Raw genomic sequence first — 25,286 nt, forward strand, 5'->3', positions numbered from 1 at the left:
GGATTGTACTAGTTTTACAAACTTTTAGAAATTGCCACATTTTTACAATAGTTTTATTATTTTATAATATTTTTAAAAAAAAACCCTTGAATATGCGTGATATGGCCCAAATAAATTTGGGTGTGTAATTAGCCCAAATTTATAAGTTGGAAAGCCCAGTCATATTAATATCGAGTCTGATAATTTTCAAGTGGATGAATAAAAAAATTGTATTTAATAAAAATAATAGGTCTTACGTGATATAAGTCGACTCGATTCATACCCAAAATGAAAAATAATATTTTTTTACATTAAAAAATAATAATTTTCATGGTTCAGGTTGATTAAGAGATTTGTCTCACAAAATGACTTATGGGACGGTTTCATAGATTATTATGATCACAATTTGTAATATATTTATGCATTCTGTTTGATTCATAGGATGAAATGATGATGAATGCAAAATATAGAGATGATATAAAAATCGATATCTAAATACATAATAGATTAAGGGGTATTTTGCTTTTTAATCACGGTCAACTATTAGCTCAGATTTTACAAATGATTAATCTATAGGAAAATTTGTAAAATAACTTCGATCTATTCACATGAGGAGATCGTTTTCTTAATTAAATAATTGATCGAAATTATTTTACAAATCTTTCAATAGATTAATCATTTGTAAAACATGAGCCGACACAAGATAAAACAAATCTCTTTTATCATTTGCAACAAATATTGTCTGGTGATAAGTGTCATGGAACTCATTGTCAGGCTATTACTTTCTGTCTCGGTTTTATTTCAACCGTAACCTATTTAAAATATATCTCATATATTATTTCAATTATTCGGGTTATTTGTATTAGTAATTATTAAATTTTTTATAACTAAATTATGTTATATATTTTAAAAAATGCGATATAGATAGAGCAATTTCCAGATAAATCCTCAAGGTTGTGTTTAACTTCTTGTTCCATATCAATGTCTCTATTCATTTTTCCTTGTGTAACTCTTTCTTGAGTCCGAGAATATGATATTACCCTCGAAAATATTTTAAAACTCAATGATAGAGGTATATTATTTGATTTTTAAATATAAATTTGTTGCAAATTATTCTATGTATCTTTGTTATTATTTTTCAAGAGAGATTTGTTGATACAAATGATATCAGTTGATAAGGAATTTTTTTGAAGTCGAAAATACATTTATAGTTTTTATTCTAAATTTATAATGTCAATATTATATAATGTTTTAACATCCATATGCATATTGAAATGTATCTATTTATAATAACCATTTTATAAATTTTAAATTATGTTTAACATAATAAAATATTTAATTCGAAAAAAATCAAAATCGTTCAATCCAATCCGATATTGTCCACCCCTAAGTCCAACACGGCGTCTACTACTAGTTAAGGATCCAAAAAAATCATAAAGGGAGGCGAGGAAGGACTGGGAATATAATTCCATGCTAAAATTTGATGGGGTAAAACTGATAATTGTAAATAAAATATGTCAACTTTCATGAACCAGGGCATTTGATTGTGTGGTACACAAAAAAAATCTAGGACATATATGGAATTTACAGTCCTTTCAGCACACCAAGGTATATCAGATGCCTGAGATTGATCGTTTTAGAATGCGACCCTCTAAAATTAAAATATAGGGTACTATTCTACAGCAGTCGAGAGAGGAACCTACTTTAAGTTGGAGGTCAATCGGTATAAGTTTCTTGCCTGCTTCGGTCCTCGGGCAGTCTCCTCCAGACCGTTTTCCCACAATGTACCAAAGTGAATATTGCCATGACATAGAGCAGAGGTATGCCAACAATGCAGCCCCCGGAAGCGAGATTTATCAATGTCTGTTGAGGAGCCAAAGTTAGTTAAAAGTTTCAAGAAATACAGTTAAGTCTCCTGCTACTGACTTCAAATTTCACAAGATACTTTTTGTGTTAAGTTAAAATAAGCTTGATCAACGGACTTCCCAGGAATCAGGATGACACGATTCACGTTATGATCGACAAGCAGTTAAATAGTAGAAGAGTGTTTGATAAATATGTACAATCAGTTAAATAACAACAATTTTTTTTCATAAATGTTGTTGCACGCGCACACATGCACACATATATTGCCAAAAGAATTATAGTTCAGATGCCACAAGTAGATTGATAAGTAAATATTTATAAGGACGAGAATAGTCCTCACAAGCATTCCTGAAGCAATATGAACAACAGGAACAATAAATTGGTCCATTCTGTTTCCTTCTGAGTATCCACTGAATGCAATTACCATTGAGAAGGTGTGGATTGTAACAAATGCAAGAGCTATGGTTGCTGCAGACAAAAAATAAATAAAATAAAATAAAATTTCCAGCTGAAAGAAACCATGTGGATTGACTTGCTTGAAGATAAAATTTATCGATCGGAACATTGTCAAATGAATGTCGCTAATTAACTAACTTCATCTTCAAATGATTTTGTTAAACGAACTTAAAGACTGTCAACCTTGGTTGTTTAAATCATCATGACATGTCACATCATTTTAGGTCCGATTGGATTAAGTGAAGGCCACATGCAACTGTCTTCAACAATAATAGAAATGATAAACTATTTAGGTTTTAATGACATAGAATATATCGTTTAAACCAGGTGGTGTTGCAAGCAACAAACTACTTACCAGAGACCAGGAAAAATGGCATATGTGAACATTTTTCTACATAATATGTTGCTGGTCCAAATGCAGGAGTTAGAAGGCTAACACAGAAGAATACAGCATGCGCCACACCATGACCCATACCACCAGCTGCAAATCAGGTGTGTTAGACAAGCATTTAAAAATAGAAATTCAGAAAAACTAACAAGAAACTGAATGCATCATAAGGATTGTCACAACAGCACAACTAATTTACAGATGAGAAACCTTTGCGCTGCAAAAATCTGAAAAAGGAAGACAGTTTCCGGATTCAGTTCTTTAAAAAACCAGCACCATCTAGTTCAGAAAGGTGTTCACCCCAAGTGCAGGCCACCATGACCAGAAAGAAGCACAAGATCACATACACGTGTTTAAAAAATCAGCACCATCTTGTGCAGAAAGGTGCTCACCCCAAGTGCAGGCCAGCACCATGACTAGAAAGAGGCACAAGATCGCATACGTGTGTACCTTGATCCTTGCCTAGCGCCTTTTATGCCTTTGACAAGAATGTGATCAATGAAGTTCAATTTTATTTTCTTATAATCAATAGCTTATTAGGACATTGATTTGAATACTTGGGGATGTGCACGATGCCTAGAAATTGCATAGACGTGTACCTTGTGCCTTGGCTAGCGCAACGGAAGCATTTAAGATAAAGAATAATAAAAAGTAGAGAAAATGTGAACTTAGCTATTGAATGAGCCTGCCGATGTTTTAACCTAGAATTTGAACCATTTTATTCAAGGAATTATTGTGTATTTTATCAATTGAACATTTAAATTATGCACTATTATTTTTGGATTTTGAAACATATTTTATTCAATTGATGCTTTTACAAAATTATTAAGTTTTTTTGTCAAACTGAAACAATATGATTTGTTTAAAATCATGTTTAGGAATTTCATTTGAACTTTAGTTTTTTCTTTATTTTAAAATTGAAAAGATTTTGAACATCAATTACTAGTTTAATTATTCAAATCAAATTTAAGAAATTTATTCAGGGTAGGAGGGTAACTACCAAACTCGCAGATATATGTACATCAGTACATGCAAGTTGCAACACTTACCAAGAGCAATTTGCATTTTATCTGTAATAAAAAGCCGAGGCTTAGAGACCCTATCAGCAAAAGCATCAAGTATATCTTCCATCTTCCTAATAAAAGTCCACATAACAATGAATAAATATTGCAAGACCGATGATTATATCAGAGATAGAAGCCAATTAAAGAAACAATGCACAAGGAGCAGAAAATAGCAGCTCCGTAGATCTTTTTGGAGCATATCCAACTTAGAAAAGCTGGAATAGGTTGTCATTCATTAATCATTATCATGCCATTGTTATGCAAATGGAAATCATATAAATGGATTGGATTCAATCATTCAACAAAGACATACCCAAAGTGAGATATCAGTTTCGAAGCCGATCCAAATTACAGGTGGATGTAACTGGACTTTCAAGTGGAGTAGTAAGTAGTGAAGTTCTGCATGGATGTATATGATTCCAAGAACCATATTGATAGATTTCTCCAATTCGATATATTTTTGAAATAGAACATTGTAGCTATCGTGGTAATAGTTGCATCACTTGAATTAAACTTAAAAGAAGACAAATATGCATAGAGATTGAGGTGTGAACGAGCAAGTCGGATTTTTTAATCTTCGGGCTCATACATATGATAATGAATTTTACAGTCAGGTTGAGCCACTTGTTGAACTAGTTTTATCACTTTGTGATTGATTTAATTCAACATCGAGCACAAATAAAAGCATCCTACATTATATCATGAGTAGAGGAATATGTGGCATAAAATTTTAATGACAAAGATAGGTACATGCTGTGATATTTAATCCGTATAAATTATATTGTATACATTCAATGTAAATAAATCATGATGGTTATACCATTCTCCTCGACTGGGTAGTTAGTTTTCAAACCATTACGAAAAATTCTGAGCTCGAGCAGGACAACTCACAGCGCAACATTCAATGACCCATTATCAGATTTTTAGCCTTGGACGAATAGTTGATGAATCACACTTACTGGTAGAGTCTCCACAGAAGCAGACGCAGGGCTTCCTGAAAAGCTACAGAAGAGAAAATGAGGACAGCGTATGGCCAAACAGACACTGCCTCAAACGGTAGAAACGCTCTCCAGATTGCCGACAACGCAATGAGACTCACCAGCCACGCTAATGTACTACAATAACCAGCATAAGATAAATGAGCAATCAAATGCCAAACTGGTAACCTATCATTCCACGCGATACACAAAGAATACATTCAACCAAATTTTTTTTTGACGAAACCTGGACAGAAGTGTGAGTATCAGAAAGGGCTTTTGGGAAATAACGGCGACGAAGAGCGAAATAGATGGCCCCAGGGCTAACAGCACGTACCCAGTCCCCGCCGCCACCGTCATCTTCCTTCGCGGCCTGCTTCTCCGACTGAGATACTAGAACCCCTAAAAAAGATAATTCGGGGAAATTAAGCGTACATAATTTAAATAATATCGAAAGAAATGTTCTTGCTATTAAATTTGATTTATATGATAATTTTTATTGTGTATAATTTTTTTTAGGAAAACATATAAATTTCATTAAATTTGAACCAAATCAAAAGTTACATATTTGCTTATATGTAGGGCAATAGTTCTCATACCTTAATATTTTCGCTTTTGCCTTGTGAAATTAAAAAACGACCAACTATATGGGTTGAGCATCTTGAACTTGAAAATACGAAAATCTCGATCCGAGATGGTGAATGGATGATGGTGAACGGATGATACTTTATAACATCATCCTCGGCATGTTGAAGTGAGTGGATTATTGATTTTGTCACATTGTTCGCGTTGGTGGATTGAATGATTTGGTGGCAATTTTTTTAGATTCATCATCATCTTTCCCTTATTTCCATAAGTTTTGCAAGATAAGTTGAAAAAATTACATCTAAATACAAAATCTGAGTCATGAACACTATTTATTGCTCGTTCCTGGCTACTACACCTATTCTCATCGGATAAGTCCTCGGCATCGTTGCCGCATCAACATTGATCCTGATGGTGGTGCAAGCCATTAAGTAGTTGGCGAGTCAGAAAACGATCTCATAATAATCTTGTTTTAGATACTACTTTCTCATGTGTCATCACTCTGCCATCATAGACAAGTTGAATTCTTTCTACCCAAATGCTCTAGGATACCATTGCAAAACAACCTAAATCATCTCTCTTCTCATACAAGATTACTCAGTTCCAAAGATTCACGAAAGATCGAAGTTTAAATCGAGATAGTAACAGACATAAAATCGACCCCGACCACACTTCTTTCCCACTTTGACATATCCAGAGCGTGAAAACTATGCTCTTGGGTGGTGTCAATGGTGATGCCATGTCCTGCCAGATGGAGATCCAGATAAGTAGGTAAAATTGCATGGATAGTCTTACTAAAGGCCACTGTTATTAGCATTTTTATAACATTTTTATCCCATATTAGATTTTGCAAACATACGATGGATTATGCTCCAACAAAGGCATCCACAAATGTTGTGATGGGAAATTATTTAGCTTTTAATAGTATAGCAAGAAAAGATTCAAGGTAATTACGTGTCATTATGAATTTTTGATAAGCTGTCATCAACATTTTAAGTTTTCAAGATAAAACACATGATGTGCATGTTTGTATACAACCGCCTCTGCATTAACAACACCCTGATGTCTTTATGAAATTATAACTACTTCATCGTCGACAAGTATCGCCATTTGCAATCTCCTTAGAAATCATGTCCATGAATCAATGATTTCCTTATTAACAACGTCCCACACAATTGGAAATTGGTGAAGATTTATGTCAAGTGTCGTAACCACAAACAAGACATTGTCATACTTTCTTTTCATGAAAGTATCATCAAAGGCAACAACTTTTCTCATTAATTTGTATCACTTAGCACATGCACCATATGTCAAAAACATGTATTTAAAAATATAATTATCGTCGATCTCTAAATCCGTCGCACTACCTGGATTTATTTCCTCAGCCATCTTCAACTAAGAGGGAAATGTACTAAAACTCTCAATAGGATCGCTCCTCATCACGTTAAGGGCTAGTTATTTACCTATCCTAACCTTAAAATATGGAACATCAACACCTTATTAAGCATAGCTGTCACATTGATCTCGATGTCGATATAGTCTATTGGCCTCTGAAATTCTCTAACAACAAGGATGACACTTGACCAGAAGTAGCATGTCACTGTTTTCTATGTTTATGAGTCAAGTCGCAAGTGTGTTTGTTGCAATATGTGCGAACATCAAAACGTGATTAGTCTTCCTCCATCTTTGCAGCGCAAATTCTCCAAGTACAACTATCATATATACGTCAGACATAATAAACGGTTTTGTTAGATTTGACTGTTCTGAATTCGAAAGACAGAAACTCCATCAAAGGATTCATCACGGTGCTCGAGCTCTATTACATTGTGATCAATTTACCAATAACATAAATCATCTCGACAATCACGAACTTGGATTTCTGTCACATGAGTGTTCGTAATTAACAATGTTATCAATAATAATAGTATTAATATTGATGTTCTCAGTCCTTACAATATCACTTATTTCATTAAAATGGTGCAATTCAACGTTTTATTCTTTTTCTACCTTCGTATGAAGCACAATGTCTCATATGTGGACCCCCAAAGATCAGATACACACAAAATTTTAATCATCAATAATATAAAACAAGATATTATTGTAGTTCAGAACAATTAACAAATAACTTAATTTTGATTTATTCATATAATAAGATATATACGTTAAGTATCTCACACTTCAAGTATTTTATCGCACAGTTGTCTATTGTGATTATTTCCCATTTACCACTTTCATGTGGAGACCATTTGCAAATAGCATGTTCATCCCTTATCCACTTTTCATTTATTGAATAACAATAGTAGTGATCAATATGACCAATGTTTTCATAATCGCAACGGTGATTGAACCGGTCTATAAAAAAATGATCCAAATGATCAGACCGAAATACTGTTTTATTATGCAAACTGGTAAATAACGCACATGCGTTGCTTATGTAAGAATAAAGTTGGAAGAAAANTATTTATTTATATTCTAGGACTGGTTTTTTACATAGGGCTCACATCTACCAAAGAAGAAATCCCTTCACACTTTCATTCCATCATGTCATCTTCATCCATCGACAGAGCATCCGATCCGTCTTCTTTCTCTCCCCTGTTTCCCTAACCCTAACTTTCGAATTTAAACGGAAAATCTGCACAAACGACGAAAAATCGCTACCATTGAGAGGTAATTCCCTGTTTTCGTTTCTTCAAGTTATGATTTTTAGTTGGATTTAAACTTCTAGGCTTAGTCTGGTTAACTTTCTATAGTGTGAATTCATTGTAATCTTGTGAGATTAAACGGAGTTAGGTAATTGTGAGAAGCAACCAGTTTACAGTTTCTGTAAAAAGCCTTAATTAGGTTAACCATTCGACTTTTCCAAAATATGTTATTATTGTGATTTCTTCTCCTGTAGCCCTATGCGTGGCGACCGAGCGAAGCATTTAAGATAATGTCTGTAGAAAGACCTGAAGAAATATAAGAACGTCACTCAATTGATGGTTGTGTTGTGGTCGCTTTCAGGCACGTTTTTGTTTAAAAAATTTCTTGTCTACTATGCTTGGATAATTTGCTTGACGAAAAGTCATTTGAAAGAGACAGTATTTGTCCTATTCTGTTAATTATGTAGTATGGGCCGTATGGCTTGTCTGTATTTTTAAGTCGGGGCTATGTGTCAACTGCCAACCATTGTAGTTGGTAGATCTTGTTATCTCGTGTTATTATAATTACTAATAAGTTGGGCTAAGATTGAACTTCCATGAACATTGTATTTTTAAGTTGGGGCTATGACGCTATGTGAGAACTTCCAAAATTGAGAAATGTTAAAAAGAATGGTTATAATCAAGCTAACCGCTTGGATATACAAGCTGGTTGTTAAGTTGATTGAAGTCTCTGACTCTTTTCATTTTTGTTTCTTGTTAAATTCCATCAATTAATTCTGCTGTCAGTAGCAAATTTATGTATATATTTTGATGAAGATTATTTATTTTCACTTGTAGTTGTCAATGCTAGAAAATAGATCGAGTATGGACGTTAATGATTAATTTAATTGAGTTTGCTTTTTGTGTGATGACTGATTTGTAGTGCTCTCTTAGTTGCTGGAGAGAATTATCAATTTAATTGTGAGAAAAAACTTGTTCTTGCCATTTCGACAAAAAATTGAGAAGGCTATTTTCTTGAGGAAAAAAATCAGTTATTTCGGCTACGATCGTAATAGCTGATTTAATCGGTTAAGTTTGTTCGGTTTTAATAGGGAAGATCGGTCGATTCGGTTGATCGGGAAAAAAAATTGGTCGGTTCGTTTTGCAAATGAGTCGGAAAGTCAAAGTAGAAAGCCGTATGCGTGTACCCATTTGCCTGAGGTCTGAGTGGTCCGACGTGCAGCCCGTCCCGCAGGACGATGGCCCGAACCCGGTTGTGCCGATTGCGTACACGGATGAGTTCATTGAAACCATGGATTACTTCAGGGCCGTCTACTTGGCAGATGAGCGATCGCCTCGCGCGCTTCAACTCACTGAGGAAGCTATTTCGCTTAATTCCGGGAACTACACGGTAACAGTATCATTGTTTTTTCTTTTTTGAAACAGTATCATTGTTTTCAAGACAGATTTGAATGCAAAAAATCTGAAATTTACGTGAATTTCGGGCTCTTGACTCCAGTTTGGATAATTTTAGACGCAACGTTTCCTGGGTTATGCACTAATTATTGAATATTGTTTTTAATTCTTTTTACTGAGCTGCAAATTAATGGGATTTCTTAATTTTCATCTATTCCACGATATTCCACCTTATTGCGAGTCTGATAGCACATTGATGCTTTATGGGGGTTAAAGATCCAATCTTTATAATCTTAGGTTGGCTGAAGACGAAAAATAAACACAATATTTGTTGTTAAATGTAATTGATGTACAATTCATGAGTTCAAACCAGAGGTTGTGACCATGGCCTTCCGTCGCAGAGGGCATTGCGGAGGCTGATGTTCTATTTCCATTGGCATTTCGCAGAACGGTCATAGTTATTGTTGAGGGATATTTTTTAAATAAATATAGAAATAATTAAATAATGAAGAAAACTTTTAATGGAAAAAAATTGGGAAAAAGTTGAAAAAATATAAAAAAAAACGTTCCGCAATGGTTGCAAAATTGCAGTTCCATTCCGCAACAGCCGCTAAATCGGCGATGTTCTATAAAACATCGTTAAAGTTACATATCCGTTTTATCTTGGAACTTTGCCGCTAAATCGGCGATGTTCTATAAAACATCGTTAAAGTTACATATCCGTTTTATCTTGGAATTTTGTCGGGGCGGTTGCAATTCCCGTTACATAACGCCCGTTTCGTGACTGGGTCGGCGAACCATCATGTAACCTTTTTTACTCATATTTTGAGCTGCATATGAATGTGTAAATTCGTGGTTTTTTTTAATGACTCAGTTTACATGATGTTGTACAAATTGGAACACATGATATACCTTGAATAACTCCATTTATTATCTTGGCTATAGAATGGAAGAATTTATACTAAAAAACTTACAAATGTAGTGTTACTCCTTTCGTAGCACTACAATCTATGGACTGTGTTTATATAAGTTTTTTCTTGGCCGTCCTGATTGGTGGGTTACTTTTTCTTTCAGGTATGGCAATTCAGGCGTGTAATACTGGAGGCACTTAATGTTGATTTGCGTGAAGAATTGGATTTTGTTGCTAGTATCATCAGAGACAATTCCAAAAACTATCAAATATGGTGACCAATATTATTTATTTTTCCAAACTTTCCCTATAAATTCGTGCTTTGGTAGATGCTTAGGGGAGTACAAGTTGCGAATCTAAAATCTGATTAGGCAGGATTTTTTCGTTTGATTTTATGTTCCATACCTATTTTAAAACTAGACTCGCGTTGAAATTTTCTTATAATCTTTTAAGTTGAAATTGATTGGATAGGATCAGTTGCACCAAACTGAAATTCTTTCTCGTACTTGGTGCCTGGGAGATTATATTGGATTTTTTTTTCACGCTTGAATATGATCTCTACTTCCGCTAGTATATAATCAATACCTTCTAGTTTCTGCGAGGATACGAACATAACTACTAGTTCAGAAAAGCTTTGTGAATGTACGTCAAGTGTATTCTGCATTATGAAAGTTGCTGCTCTATGAACTAGAAACTGAAACACTTTGGTGAGAATAAGTCTTTAAAAAGGAAGATCATCATTGATAATTGTTGATCTTTAAGTCGTGCATTTGTGCATTTCTTCATGCATTCAATGTGACAAAGAAATCATGGGACAAAATTTGATTGTTTTTCTTGTCTTAAATCTCCCGAAGTTTCAGTAATTCCTTAGTGCAATTGCGAGCGAGTCGCATAAACATGGTGGTGGGATGCTTTCATTCTGTTGAAGCATCCTAAAACTAACAAGTGTTTAATCCTTCCATGTAGAGAATTTCATGAGAAAGAAATTATCAAAACTTACAAGTGTTTAAGCCTTCCATGTAGAGAATTTCATAAGAAAGAAATGATCAAATCTTTGGTCGTACCGTTCAAAGTCTTCCGAGGTCCTAAGCAAGGAAGAGGGGAAGAAAAATAAGAAGAAAAATGAAAAAACCATTTATAGGTTGAGGATGATCCCGATTAAGACTTGACATTAAGCATTGGATAATTAAAGTAACATTTGATGAGTCCATTAAAATCTGGATGAAGTCTTGTTTGAGCCAGGTCTCAGTCCAAAAGGGTCTGATTGAACCAGGGAAATGTAAATTTGGGTCGGTCTTTTTTAATTTTTCAGTTACAGTTACGAGTATATGTTTTAGTTTCTGATCCTGATTTACTGCACGGGTTTCAATGGCCACGATCTTAGGCATCACCGACGGTGGATTGCTGAGAAACTTGGGACTGATGTTGCAAGCAAGGAACTTGAAATGACCAAAGAAATTTTCTCTCGGGATGCGAAAAACTATCATGCTTGGTCACATAGGCAGGTGGGCTCCTGTTCGCTTACCTCAGTTTTTATGGCTGAAAACTATTCTATTCATTTTTTTGTATTTCCGTCTTAGCAAATTGGTAACATCTCGTTGTTAGGCTTTGTTATTAGCTGTATGTTTATAGATTACATCTATGCTCAAGAATGGAGATTTCTTAATGCAGTGGGTTCTTCAGGCCCTTGGAGGATGGGAAGATGAACTTGCCTACTGTGATGAACTCCTTGAAGACGATATTTTTAACAACTCCGCTTGGAATCAGGTTTTTTCTATAATTTTAATTTTAAAAAGGGTTATTTCTCAGAATGACACTTTTAGATTATATGTTAATTGATGTTGGTTTCATCACAGAGATATTTTGTCATAACAAGATCTCCTCTCCTGGGAGGGTTGGAGGCCATGAAAGACTCTGAGGTTGCTTATGCAGTTAAAGCCATTTTAGCCAAACCCGAAAATGAAAGCTCTTGGAGGTATCTTCGTGGGCTTTACAAAAACAACTTATCATCTTTATCTGAAGATCCCCGGGTGGCATCAGTTTGTACAGATGTTCTGAAGAGCAAAAGGGATTATGTCCAAGCATTGAGCATGGTTTTGGATCTTCTTTGCCATCGCTATGAACCAAGCGACGAGTTGAAAAATTCCATCGATGCCATTTCCCCGGATTCTTGTTCTTCGGATTCGAGTTTAGCTCAGAAAGTGTGCTATATCTTGCAGTTTGTTGATCCCATGAGAGCTAATTATTGGGAGTGGCGCCAGAGCGTTTTAGTTTGAAATATTGTGTACTCTCACAAGGTTTCCCCTGGATTTGATATCTTGGTTCTTATGGTTGCAGCCATAATATTATTACTAGCTTTATTTTGCACGTGATGCGTGCATATTAACATTTTTTAAAAACACAATTTAGATTATATTTACATTTAGAACTTTTAAAATGACCTTTTTTTAATCATAAATTGTTATGTTATTTGTAATTTGATATTTAGAATTTAGAAATATAGATAAAGATATTTTTTTATTGAGATATGATAGTTTTAAATGGATACATATTTATTAAAATAAGATTTTATATTATTTTTATTAAATAAGAATGGAATTTTTTTTATTTGGAAAGGGATGCATTTTTTGTTCACCAAACAATATACAATGACTATGAATTTATTTAATCTAATCCTTTCAATTTTAATAATGTCGTATGTACGGATTATTATTAGGAAAAATTGGTCAGTGTGACATACTAACAATTGTTTTTATGTTAGATAAGTCACTTACTCTCATCGCGTGTGTGTATATATATATATATAGTTTTGATATGTCGTCGTGTCATTCATCTATTGAATATGATTAAGTATATACAAATTTTACATTTAATAATTGAGTATCGCATCATTAACAGACACAAAAATGAGCACGATGAGTAAGCAACATATCAAAATATATATATATATATATATATATATATGAAAATATATTTTGTTTTAAAATTTAATTTAGTTATTATTTATTGAATAGATTTCTCGTGAGACGGGTCAATATCATCGATAAATATATTGAAAAATAATATTTTGAATTAAAAATATCATTTTTCATGTGTTGAGTTGGTCGAAGATGTTTTCATACTTCTTTAATATATACGATGTATGTCTTGTTCTTACAAAAAAATAAATAATAAATTGTAATAAGTTCTTGGTAATTTTAAAAACAATAAAGACTTGATAAAAGTAAATCTATTCTCGATCTTAAAAAAAGTAGATAATAAAAATCTATGATCAAAAATTTTAAATTTAATATAATTTCTAAATTTTCGAAATGAAAGAAATCCAATAGATGAAAGAAATAATATATAGTAACCATAACCATTTGTATCGAGTTTAGCTCGACTCCCCTTCAACATTCAGCAAACGAATCGGCAATTCCTCGTCTCTCATTCCGGTTTTGCTGACCAGGAGAATGCGTTGGTCCCCCTTTCTCGGGATCCCAGTTCTTTTAGCTGTCATCTCCTTCATCGTCTTCAAATTATTCCCCAACTCTTCCACCGATCTTACTACACCTGTTAGTTAAACTGGTTTTTCTTTTGGCTGTTTCTTCTTATTTTTATCCAATGTTTACAACCTCCAACAGTCGGGTTTTCACTCTGTTTTTGTTTTCAATCTTAATGGGCAGAGATTATTCACCGTGGAAGATTTGGCTCCTTACAATGGAACTGATCCAGGGTTGCCTTTACTTCTTGGAATTCTGGGGTACTTCTATTTTCTTTTTCTTTTTTTCTTGTTTTTAGCTCGCTGTATTTGATGGAGTCGAAGTTTGATCATTGATGCTCTTGCATATGTTCTTCTGTCCTTTTTGATGATTTATAAAATGGGTCTGTTTTGATCATTATCCTTTTAATATGGAGTATTTTTTCAATGATTTAGGTCAGTGTTTGATGTGACTAAAGGAAGAAATCATTATGGTGCTGGAGGAGGCTACAACCATTTCACCGGAAGGCATGCTGAATTCTTTGCCCTTCATGATACAGTTTTTATTTTCTAAATTTATACCTGTATCGCTGCTAATATCTTGTCGCTAAGTAGGAATGTATGTGTATGAGTGTATCTGCAACGATATATTGTGCTAATGATGCATCCCCATGATCAGTATGCACTGTGTATTCACTCGAGTTTCTGTTAATGTCTACGGATTTGTATGTATGCTTGTCTTTTTGTGAGTACGCGTGCTTTTTATATGTGCACTTAATCTAGAATAGTTGATCTTCGTATTGCTGATAGTTTTGTGTAGCCAAGAAATTGAGAGTGGTTGAAGAGGATTCTGTTAACAGTTAGGTTCATCAGAAACAAGAATGTCAAACTCATAAATAAGTGCATGAGGCACTGCGTATGCATTCATGTAATTGCTTTTACCAATCAGTTTTAAGTTATTAACTTTCATCATAGCTGCAAAACAGTTGTCTTGGGATGTTTGATTTGAAAATTGTTTGACAAATTTGTGAGTACACATATTTTAGCAATGTTGTATCAATTGCAAGTGTATCACACTTTAAATGCTGTGAGGCTTTTATTTCATCATACGGCATAAACCACTCTAGCATATGACAGGAACTAAAGTTGATGTTGATGAGAAGTTACACCTGCCCCTAATGTCAGGTGTAGCTGCTCTGTCCTTCAGATGCTATAATATCTCTTCTCAAAGGAAATATGTCTGGAAGTGTTTCAATGTTGTTCTTTTTTTATGATCATTTTTCAATTCTGGTGGATTTTTGCTTTTCAACATTATCGAATCTCTTTTCATCTTGATGATGATTTTCTTAGGGATGCCTCACGTGCATTTGTTTCTGGAAATTTTACAGGTATTTAACTTAAACTATGCATTTCAACCCCTGTCGTCTTCTTTTTCTTCCTGAGATTTGGATGATAGTTCAACTTATTTCTCATGTATCCTTGTACCAACAAATAAAAATGCGTAATTCCATTCCCGATCAGATAAATGTTGTATTTGAGCAGGAGGACAAGATAAGATGTTAGCAACATATAGTACCATTTGTAACCACTTTCTTCTTTTGCTCTTGTTCTTTTTCTTGTCCTTGTCCTTGCATCCCATCAAATCCACTAATTTATGAAAACAATTGACAAATGCTCAGAACGATTTGATTCTTCTCAATACAGTGACTTTCTGAAGCATTCTCACATTTAGTCAGTCTATATTTATATAATTATCACCCTTATGAAACCACCGTCACTTGCATTAAAAAAATACATTTTGTCAATTTAAGACCTTGTTTTGGTTGAAAGGTATATATATATACACTAAATACTAATAGCAATAGCTAACTCATCCACGGTAAAGTACCGTAAATATAGTATAGCAATAGTTAACTCATCCATGATAAAGTACCGTAAATATATATATACGTATTTTATCATGGATGAGTTAGCTATTGCTATTAGTATTTAGTCGTGTACTTTGTGTAAGATGTAGACTTTGTCGTTTTTTCTGGTGCACTTCATGTTCTCCATCATGGATGAGTTAGCTATTGCTATTAGTATTTAGTCGTCTACTTTGTGTAAGACTTAGACTTTCTCATTTTTTCTGGTGATGCACTTCATGTTCTCCATCTCTTGGGGACAATGAAAGAATGTAGCCTATAGCTGACTTCCGTGATAAAAAAAACCCACCAAAAAGCTCTGTCATCACATCGGTGCCTTACTTTAGTTTGTTCTCTATACTTTCTTTTTCACATATAAGCAGGAGAGGGACTAACGGACACACTGCATGGTTTGTCTAGTGCTGAGGTAATTTATGCTCTAACATGATTATCTTTTCAAGCTTTTTCATTTTGCATGTTGTGATCATGCTGTATTTTAACTTACAAGCATGTTGCCTCTGACGATCTCATCACTTGAAAAAGTTTGTCTGGGAATCTGTATAGGATTATACAAGAGTTCAAAAGTTTCATTCATTTAAGATTACTGATCTGCAAATTTCTTTCATCTTTTGCCTCGCATGCATACCTTTTTACCACCATGCTGTTGTATACTTCGACATCTATTAGATATGAGTTGTCCCATGCATCATACTGTTTCTTGAACTTGTCCTTTTTCTCCTTCTCTTGACTGTCATTGTTCCATCTCTGTAATTAAAAATTTATAGGTGAAAAGCATTGTTGAATGGAGAGATTTCTACTTCAGAACATACACGTGAGTGATGTTTCAACCTTTCTTTTTAAAAAAAAATAATAATAATTGCCGTGTGTGCTTTTTTAACTTTCCTTTTCAAAAAAATAATTGGCTACTTTATTTGGTCAGTAACGGTATTGCATGTTGTATGCTTATTGATTATTCAGATAATCATGTATGTCATTTTTCTATTTCGTTGGCATTTGTTTTTCTGGTTAAAGTCTAGTGAAGCAAAACTTAAGAATTCAAAATCAATTGACTATCTTCTTATAGTTTACTCGGGGATGCAAATTTTCCCCCGGGAACCTGTAATGGGGCAAGTTTGGGGATTTGAAGCAAATTGGAGATGGGTATGAGAATGTTATACTCATCCCGAAACCTTTCCGAAGTCCTCGATAATAATATCATCACTAATAATAATAATAATGAATTTTCCTAATAATTAAAAAAAACTCAAATTCATAACATTCAAATATTGTTCATGATCCGACTCGTCACCTCATGATAATTATGCGATTTCATTTTTTTGTTTATTAAAACTATGAATTACAAAAGTTTATATTGTTCAAGTAATATTAGTAGTTATATACGTAATAGGATTATTGTATGAATATTTTTTAAGTGAATTTGAAGACTTTTTTAGTTAACTAAACCGATATTTGAAGCGGAGATGGAGATAATGTTTAATTCACGTCAGGTCGGGGATGATGATGACAAATCTGGCTCACTTCGTTATCATTTCTAGATTATTTTGAAGCGATGATGATGACTAGGATGAAGATTTAATGTGCGCGAAGTCGGGATGAGAATTTTCAGGCCAATTAATAAAATCGGGTATGGAGACTCGACAGAGACTTAATCCCCACAGAGATTAAATGGGGAATCTCCGATTAGAAAAAACGAGGATCAAATCCCGCTCTGTCCCATCGTCGTCCCCAAGTTTCTGTGTTTTTTATCAGTATGAAACCAAAAGTGCCACAGCAACAGAACTTATACATCTTTTTATACAACATGCTTAAGGGTTACTGATGAGACGTGACTTCAATCTATATACCGTATTTCGGAACCAATCAAATGAAACAAATGCATAGTTTGCTCAAGTTAGTTTGACATTTCCCTCGACTTTTGACAGATTTGTCGGTAAGTTAGTTGGTCGCTATTATGACGGTGAAGGCAACCCCACAAAATACTTAAAAGGGGTCGAAGCAAAGGCGGCTAGAGGTGCACAGCTGCTTGAAAAACAGAAGAAAGAAGAGGCTAAAGTAGCTAGCTGTAATTCAAGATGGAGTCAGGAAGAAGGTTCAGAGGTATGACCTCCCTTTATCTAGTTATTGGCATTGGAATGAGCCAGTGTTCTTATTAGAGTGCATTTGTGCATTTCCTGCTAACAGTTCACATAAGGATAATTCTGGTACATAAAACATTTAGCAATCACAGGGCTCATAACATTTGAGCTTTATTATTATGTGGTGCACATGAACCGGGGGCCATCCGAGCAGTGTTGGACCCTGCCTATTCAAGTTCGACTCCCAAAAAATTGAGGTTAAAACAGTGATTTTTGAATAGTATCAACAAAAATATCTTGAGCTCAACTACCGACTGGTGCTTGAACCTGAGAAATTGTACTCGTGCTCAATCGAGTTGCTATTTGAGTTAAACTCAAACTTGATGCCATTTAAGTCGAACTTTGATCAAGCTTATAATCATAACTAGGGCTAGCCCCCAGCTCATCATTCACGTTGGTTGGTTTCAACCACCTGTCAGTTTTTAAGAGTTAATACCCAAGATTCCTTTGTTTATTTACTTTATATAACGATCGAGTTATGCGTGAATTGGTGTTTCTGAACTCGGACTAATTATTTCAGGTATGGTGCGATGATGGGTACCCGAGGTTAGTTCAGAGACCAGAAGAAATAGCTTTGACTGGGAAAATGAGCAAGCGTTGTGCTTGCTTTAAAGAAGATGAACTTGGCCAGGCCGGTTTGGAAGTCTACAACGGATGCGATTATTTAGCCAAGAAATGTCGACTCTAACCACGTGATATATTTTTGAATTCTTTACCATTTCTTGTTTTCTGCATAAATCAGAACGCTTAGATTGAACGGTGTCAAGAATTGTGGTTTTAGTTAGTCACTTCGTATTATCAATTATGTTTACATGTTTGTGTTATGCTTCGAACTTGAGCGTAGAGAATTTATTCCCAAGTCAAATTGATCTGTATACAGAAATTTTAGCAATATGATATCCGTGGGATTTTGAAACTTCTGAGCTTGGAATCCAAATTTAAATAAATGCATTTGTTCTTGAATTTACCATAATTATTTTTAAAAATTGCCACAAGCCAAGGTTGATCCAATGATTATTAATAATGTGTTATTTGTGTTTTCTCTTGTGGACTAATGTATCATATCACGTCAAAAATTATAATGATTGGATAAAGATAATATCTCAAAAATATGAGCCGACTTCTTTTAGTACTGTGTGGTTTAGGGACGAACCAAACAGAAGTCATGGGCATGTGAGGTCCGGGGGCCGAAGAGGGCAGGGGGTGAACGGACAATGAGCGGCTCCTGGCAAACTTCTAGACGAAAGAAACATGAATGAACCGATCTCACACTGGAAGGAGAGAGATTCCAAAAGCAGTTTATGTATGAGACTGTGCAGTTGAGAAATGTTTAAAAGATTTGATATGTACTACTAATATAAAAAATATACATCTTCTTTTCGGAAGCTCGTCATATAAGAACTCTAAAGTTAAGCGTGCTTAACTTGAGACAATTCTGAAATGGGTGACCCCCTGAGAAGTTTCTTAGGGTGCGTGTGAGTGATAACATAAGCACGCTGAAAAGACTTGTCTTGGTACAGTGGAGACAGTCGTCGAATTTTGGGGTGTTACACCATCTGTATAGTTGCTAAATGGTTTTCATGGTAAAAATATAGTAAGTAGTTTCCTTGAATGTGTGAAGTTATTTTGATATGTCGTTCATTCACCGTATTCATTTATGTGTTTGATGTGACATTCACATATTAGATATACAATTTTGATTTGCTTCATCACATCCAATATATGATGTCACTTTAGCGATGAACACGTTAGACGGACATCATATCAAAATTGATACAAATATTAAGTCATATTTGTTATAGATGAGATATTGTAGATTATTATTGAGATAAGATTTGTATTTTTATCATGTTATCAACTATTCAAACTCTGTAAATCTGCTCTATAAATAGAGGTATCAAATGATGAATAAAGTATTCCAAATCATTATATCTTCTCTATACTCTCTACTATTGACAACACGTTATCAGCATGAATGCTCTTCAAGGTAAAATTTATAAATAATTTATTCTTTATCTTGTATGGATGCTCTCGAAGAAGCACAATATTTAGATTTAAATTGATGCTCTCGAAGTAGCACAACTTTTAATTTTATGTTGATGCTCATGGAGTAGCACAACACAACTTTATGTTGATAATATTGATAGATCTATGAATAAAATATAGATATATAAGATTTATCAATATTTTCAAAGAATCTTGATCTAAGATCATAAAAATCCATCAATATCTATGAATAATATTGATATAAAATATAACGTTATCATATTCCTGAAGAATTTAGATAAATGTTATATGTTTCAACCATATTCTTGAAGAATAGTGATTCAATGTAAATTATAAATGTATTGTTGTTTTGATTCAAGCTTTCTTATCATATCTTGGTTTGCTCGTTTAAGATTTATATTATTTGAATTTCGATGATTTAATCAGTCGTTAAAATATTGTGTGAATACAAGTATTTGATAGATTTACGACAAGTTTTGAGTCGATCACAACACTATAATTGATATTAATTGGATAAAAAAAATTTACTATTTTTTTCTTCACTTTGAAATTAACTGGCTCCTATGTTAGTAGTTACTTGGCGAACAAGGTGATTTATTTGTCAACATTCGAAATTTGACATAGATACATAAATTATTAATTGAACACATCTCCATGTACACCAAATTCGATAGACTACATGGTATCATGTGTATTTATATTTTTAGTGCACAAATGAAGACTAGATAATGGTTAGATAAAATAATTTAATATTTATGTTCATTGATGTTAGTTTAACAAATAGAATAACAAAATTTCAAGATTGCATAGTAAAAGTGGTAACATGTGTTATCATTGCATAATTTGTTATAATATTTATTTTCAATAATAGTAATACAATTTTACTTTATATATGTCATAATTCTAATTATATAAATTTTTTTAAGTTGCAATGGCGAACATCACCAAACTTGAATTTGAAGCACTTGACTTGACTGGAAAAAATTATTTATCATGGATTTTGGATGCCGAGGTCCACCTTGTCTATATGAATTTAGGATATACAATCAAAGAAGGAAATGAAATGTCCCAGCAGGACCGTGCAAAGGTACTTATTTTTCTTCGTCATCACCTCAATGATGGGTTGAAAGTCGAATATCTCACTGTGAAAGAGCCACGAGAGTTTTGGAAAAATCTAAAAGAAAGATTTGACCATCAGAGGACAGTAGTTCTCCCAAGAGCTCGATATGAATGGATGTACCTACTGTTACAAGATTTTTAAGTCCGTAAGTGATTATAACTATGCATTATTCAAGACTAGTTTCACACTGATACTCTGTGGAGAGAAAGTCACTGATCAAGACATGTTAGAAAAAACATTCTCCACTTTTCATGCATCAAACGTGCTCCTGCAGCAGCAATATCGTGAACGAGGATTTCGAAGGTACTCTGAACTCATCTCATGCTTACTAGTTGCTGAACAAAACAATGAGCTGCTCATGAAAAATCACTAAATGCGCTCAATTGGATCAACACGATTTCCTGAAGCAAATGGAACTACATTTCCTGAAGAACATGGAATTTCATTTCCTGAAGCAAATGCTAATTGTACTCAAAATCATAATAATGAAAGTCAACGTGGACGTGGACGTGGACGTGAGCACGGGCGTGGGCGTGGGCGTGGGCGTGGCCAAAAAAGATACTATCAGCAACAAAATGGAAAAAAAAACACAAAACAAGTCACTATCAGTGGAATTCCAATAACGAAGAAGCAACAGAGAAAAGTTCCAAAATGTATGAAGAAAAATGTTGTACATGTGGAATGGAAGAGCATTGGTCTCGTACCTGTCGTACGGCAAAACATCTTGTGGATCTCTTCCGAAACTCAATCAAGGAAAATGAAAAAATTGAGATGAATTTTGTGGACAATGATGATCCAATTGATATAACTCACTTGGACGTCTCTGATTTCTTTGCTCATTCATATGGAAATATAGATAATTTGATTGATGGTGATGTGTTAGAAAACAATAAATAATTATTTTTATTTGTCTTTTTCCTACTTTGAATTTCTATTATTTTTTAGGTTATCATGGTTTCGTTTTTATTCTGATGTTCAGTTCATATTTAAGATTTGTCGTGGAGGTTTATTTTGTTATTCAATAAATGTTTGTATTATTATTCAATAAAATATTTCTTTTGAAAGTCTTACATATTATCATATTTAGCTTATTGAGTTATATTTTATTTTAAATTAATGATGATATGTCATGATAAATGCTTAGCAGATAGTGGTACAACACATACCATTCTTCAAAATAAAAGGTATGTTTTTGGAGTTAACATTAGCTGAAAATAATGTTACAACAATATCGGGTGCATAAAAAATTATTGAAGGTTATGGAAAAGAAAAAATCATTTTACCAAATGATACAAGCCTATATATTGAAAATGTTCTATATGCTAGCAAATCCAATATAAATTTTGAATACCTTTGCATAACATCTATTATATCTGGCCTGAAGCAGATAAAAGAAAAATTATGTGCACTCCCTTCTAGAATGTATTTTACAAAAATAAAAACATTTGAAGCAAACATTGTCACAAACCAGAAGTTTGTTGACCAACAAAGCTTCAAATTATGGCATGATCAACTTGGTCACCTTGGAGCAACAATGATGCGCAAAAAAATAATAAACTCACATGGACACCCTTTAAAGAACTAGAAGATTCTTTTACACAATGATTATCCATGTGTATCTTGTTTACAAGGCAAACTAATTACAAGACATTTACCTACAAAGGATTATGTTGAAATCCCAACCTTCTTGGAGAGAATTCATGGAGATATTTGTGGGTCTATATACCCACCATGTGGACCATTTTGATATTTCATGATATTGATTGATGCGTCTACTAGATGGTCACATGTTAGTCTGCTTTCAACTCGAAATATATCTTTTGCTAGATTACTTGCGCAAATTCTTAAATTACGAGCTCGATCCCAGACATTTAATAAATATTGTATGTCAATAGAGATTTCAGTTGAGCATTCGGTTCCCCATGTTCATACACAAAATGACTTAGCATAGTCATTTATTAAGCGTTTACAATTAATTGCTAGACCAACTGATGAGAACAAAACTTCAATCATCGGCGTGGGGCCATGCCATAATACACGTTGCTTCATTGATTCGTATAAGGCCAACTAATTATCACCAATACTCGCCTTTACAACCTGCTTATGGTTGAGAACCTGATGGTTCTCATCTTCGAGTATTTGGTTGTGCAGTACAAGTTCCTCTCCCACTTACACAACGAACCAAAATGGGCCCACAACATAGACTTGAGATTTATGTGGGATATGATTCATCATCTATTATTAGATACTTGGAACCTTTAATAGGATAGTTGTTTACTGCGAGATTTACAGATTGTCAATTCGATGAGTTAGAATTTCCAAATCTAGGGGAAATAAAGTTGAATCCCAAATAACAACAAAAGGTTTGTTGGAATGAGAAAACACTATCTCATTATCATCCTCGAAACAATCAATGTGAGCAAGAAGTTGAAAGAATCATTCACTTGCAAAGAATCGTAAATCAATTGTCCGATGCTTTTGTTAATACAAAGAATGTGACAAAGTCACATATACGTGCAGAGAATGCCCCTGTAAAAATTGATTTCCCCGTAGGACCAGCTACTATTCAACCTGCAAATGAATCTAAAATACGCCAGAAGCGTGATCGACCAATTGTTTCCAAGGATATTGTACCTCGAAAAAGAAAGGTACAAGAGAAAGAAAATTCAAAAGCTCCCAAAGAAGCAATCTTGGATGATATGGTAAGAGAAATCAATAAACCAAACTTGGATAATATTATTCCTGAAGAATCAAATTCTCATGAAAATAATGAGATTTCAACAAATTATATATCATCTCAAAAATTTTGGGATCGAAATAACACAATTGTTGACAATGTCTTTGTCCTAAATGTCGCCCTTGACATCATACATAATGAAGACCCAGAACCACAATCCGGTAAAGATTGTCAACAAACAGATGCTTGGCCAAAATGAAAGAAGGCCATAAAGACTGAATTAGACTCACTAAAAAAACATAAAGTGTTTGGACCTGTAGTACGAACACATGAAAATGTAATCCCGGTAGGATACAAATGGGTTTTTGTACGAAAGAGGAATGAAAATGGTGAAATTGTAAGATACAAGGCCCGACTCGTAGCCCAAAGTTTCTCGCAGTGACATGGAATTGACTATGAGGAAACATATTCACCTGTGATCGATGCCACTACTTTTCGATTCCTAATCAGTTTAGCATTACTAGAAAATCCCTGAAGGATTCAAACTATTGAAAGGAAATGGTGAAGCACCCAAGGCTATGTTATCAATAAAACTGCATAAATCCTTATATGAATTAAAGCAATCTGGTCGCATGTGGTACAATTGTATTAGTGAATATTTATTAAAGGAAGGATACACAAATAATGATATTTGTTCATGCGCTTTTATAAAAAGAACATATAAGGGTTTTCCAATTGTGACAGTATATGTTGATGACCTAAATCTTATTGGCAATCTAGAAGAGCTTACTAATAATGTCAATTACTTGAAAAATGAGTTTGAGATGAAAGATTTAGGAAAGACAATTTTCTCTCGGATTCAAATTGAACATTTACAATAGGGAATATTTGTTCATCGATCATCATATACAGAAAAAATATTAAAACACTTTTACATTGACAAGTCACACCCATTAGCATCACCAATGTTTGTTCGATCACTTGATGCTAACAAATATCCTTTTCGACCACTTGAAAATGGAGAAAAAATCATTATTCCAGAAGTATCATATCTAAGTGCGATTGGTGCATTGTCATATCTCGCAAATTGTACTCGCCCAAATATATCATTTTCTATTGATCTTTTAGCGAGATATAACTCATGTCCAATCCGAAGACATTGGAATGGTGTAAAACACATATTTTCGTTACATTCGTGGTACAACTGATATGAGATTATTTTATTCGACAAAATCAAAGTCTTCTTTAGTTGGATATGCAGATGCAGGATATCTTTCTGATCTATATAAAGCTAAATCCCAGACAGGTTCTGTGTTTACACGAGGAGACACTGCTATATCATGGAAGTCGGTGAAGCAATCCTTAACAACGACATCTTCAAATCACTCTGAGATCATTACAACGCATTAAGCAAGTCTGGAGTGTGTGTGGTTGAGATCCAAGACACAACATATTCAAAAATCATGTGGGTTGCCAACAGCCAAAGATAGCCCAACAATAACATTCGAAGATAATGCTGCTTGCATTGCGCAGTTAAAAGGAGACTATATCAAATGTGATAGAACAAATCATATTTTACCAAAGTTTTTCTATACACATGAGCTTCAAGAAAATTGTGATATTGACATCCATCAAATTCGCTCAAGCGACAATATAGTTGACTTATTTACAAAGGCATTGCCAACTTCAACATTCAAGAA

At 33.9% G+C, this 25,286-nt stretch overlaps 4 protein-coding genes across 7 annotated transcripts; 3 read left to right on the top strand and 1 right to left on the bottom strand.

Annotated features, from left to right (window-relative positions):
* Positions 1-1,505: 1,505 nt before the first annotated feature.
* On the bottom strand, positions 1,506-5,206 carry LOC140962097 (gamma-secretase subunit APH1-like). Its single transcript, XM_073420963.1, has 6 exons — positions 4,978-5,206; positions 4,713-4,868; positions 3,739-3,824; positions 2,657-2,782; positions 2,186-2,313; positions 1,506-1,842 (listed from the first exon to the last, which is right to left on the bottom strand). Exons 1-6 carry the CDS (start codon positions 5,088-5,090, stop codon positions 1,696-1,698), a joined length of 756 nt encoding a protein of 251 aa, XP_073277064.1. The 5' UTR covers positions 5,091-5,206; the 3' UTR covers positions 1,506-1,695.
* A 2,580-nt stretch (positions 5,207-7,786) lies between these two features.
* LOC140961578 (protein farnesyltransferase/geranylgeranyltransferase type-1 subunit alpha-like) lies at positions 7,787-12,702 on the top strand. Of its 4 annotated transcripts, none has more exons than XM_073420206.1 (6): positions 7,787-7,982; positions 9,049-9,347; positions 10,427-10,536; positions 11,647-11,767; positions 11,934-12,029; positions 12,119-12,702. In XM_073420206.1, exons 2-6 carry the CDS (start codon positions 9,105-9,107, stop codon positions 12,536-12,538), a joined length of 990 nt encoding a protein of 329 aa, XP_073276307.1. In that variant the 5' UTR covers positions 7,787-7,982; positions 9,049-9,104; the 3' UTR covers positions 12,539-12,702. The 4 variants fall into 4 exon arrangements, with proteins under 4 accessions (XP_073276307.1, XP_073276305.1, XP_073276306.1 ...); XM_073420204.1 differs by having other exon boundaries at positions 7,795-7,982; positions 8,212-9,347; XM_073420205.1 differs by having other exon boundaries at positions 7,795-7,982; positions 8,795-9,347.
* A 921-nt stretch (positions 12,703-13,623) lies between these two features.
* LOC140961755 (membrane-associated progesterone-binding protein 4) lies at positions 13,624-18,749 on the top strand. The gene is made up of 8 exons (XM_073420437.1): positions 13,624-13,816; positions 13,928-14,004; positions 14,179-14,250; positions 15,073-15,110; positions 16,010-16,053; positions 16,412-16,458; positions 17,570-17,744; positions 18,303-18,749. The coding sequence occupies exons 1-8, from the start codon at positions 13,715-13,717 to the stop codon at positions 18,468-18,470; spliced, it is 723 nt and encodes a 240-aa protein (XP_073276538.1). The 5' UTR covers positions 13,624-13,714; the 3' UTR covers positions 18,471-18,749.
* A 1,971-nt stretch (positions 18,750-20,720) lies between these two features.
* Positions 20,721-21,282, top strand: LOC140961051 (uncharacterized). Its single transcript, XM_073419373.1, has 2 exons — positions 20,721-20,876; positions 21,085-21,282. Exons 1-2 carry the CDS (start codon positions 20,721-20,723, stop codon positions 21,280-21,282), a joined length of 354 nt encoding a protein of 117 aa, XP_073275474.1.
* The last annotated feature ends 4,004 nt before the right edge of the window (positions 21,283-25,286 follow it).

This window comes from Primulina huaijiensis, chromosome 16, assembly GCF_012295235.1.
Source record: "Primulina huaijiensis isolate GDHJ02 chromosome 16, ASM1229523v2, whole genome shotgun sequence".
Lineage (NCBI taxonomy): Eukaryota > Viridiplantae > Streptophyta > Magnoliopsida > Lamiales > Gesneriaceae > Primulina > Primulina huaijiensis.

Coding starts and splice junctions, on each gene's coding strand:
- LOC140962097 (XM_073420963.1), bottom strand. CDS start 5,090: ATGACGGTGGCGGCGGGGACTGGGTACGTGCTGTTAGCCCTGGGGCCA. Junction 4,869..4,977: donor ATACTCACACTTCTGTCCAG/GTTTCGTCAAAA, acceptor TGGTTATTGTAG/TACATTAGCGTGGCTGGTGA. Junction 1,843..2,185: donor ATATTGCTTCAGGAATGCTT/GTGAGGACTATT, acceptor GCTCCTCAACAG/ACATTGATAAATCTCGCTTC.
- LOC140961578 (XM_073420206.1), top strand. CDS start 9,105: ATGAGTCGGAAAGTCAAAGTAGAAAGCCGTATGCGTGTACCCATTTGC. Junction 10,537..11,646: donor TCCAAAAACTATCAAATATG/GTGACCAATATT, acceptor CCACGATCTTAG/GCATCACCGACGGTGGATTG. Junction 11,768..11,933: donor ATGCTTGGTCACATAGGCAG/GTGGGCTCCTGT, acceptor TTCTTAATGCAG/TGGGTTCTTCAGGCCCTTGG.
- LOC140961755 (XM_073420437.1), top strand. CDS start 13,715: ATGCGTTGGTCCCCCTTTCTCGGGATCCCAGTTCTTTTAGCTGTCATC. Junction 14,251..15,072: donor TACAACCATTTCACCGGAAG/GCATGCTGAATT, acceptor TGATTTTCTTAG/GGATGCCTCACGTGCATTTG. Junction 16,054..16,411: donor ATGGTTTGTCTAGTGCTGAG/GTAATTTATGCT, acceptor AAAAATTTATAG/GTGAAAAGCATTGTTGAATG.
- LOC140961051 (XM_073419373.1), top strand. CDS start 20,721: ATGGCGAACATCACCAAACTTGAATTTGAAGCACTTGACTTGACTGGA. Junction 20,877..21,084: donor CCCAGCAGGACCGTGCAAAG/GTACTTATTTTT, acceptor GCATTATTCAAG/ACTAGTTTCACACTGATACT.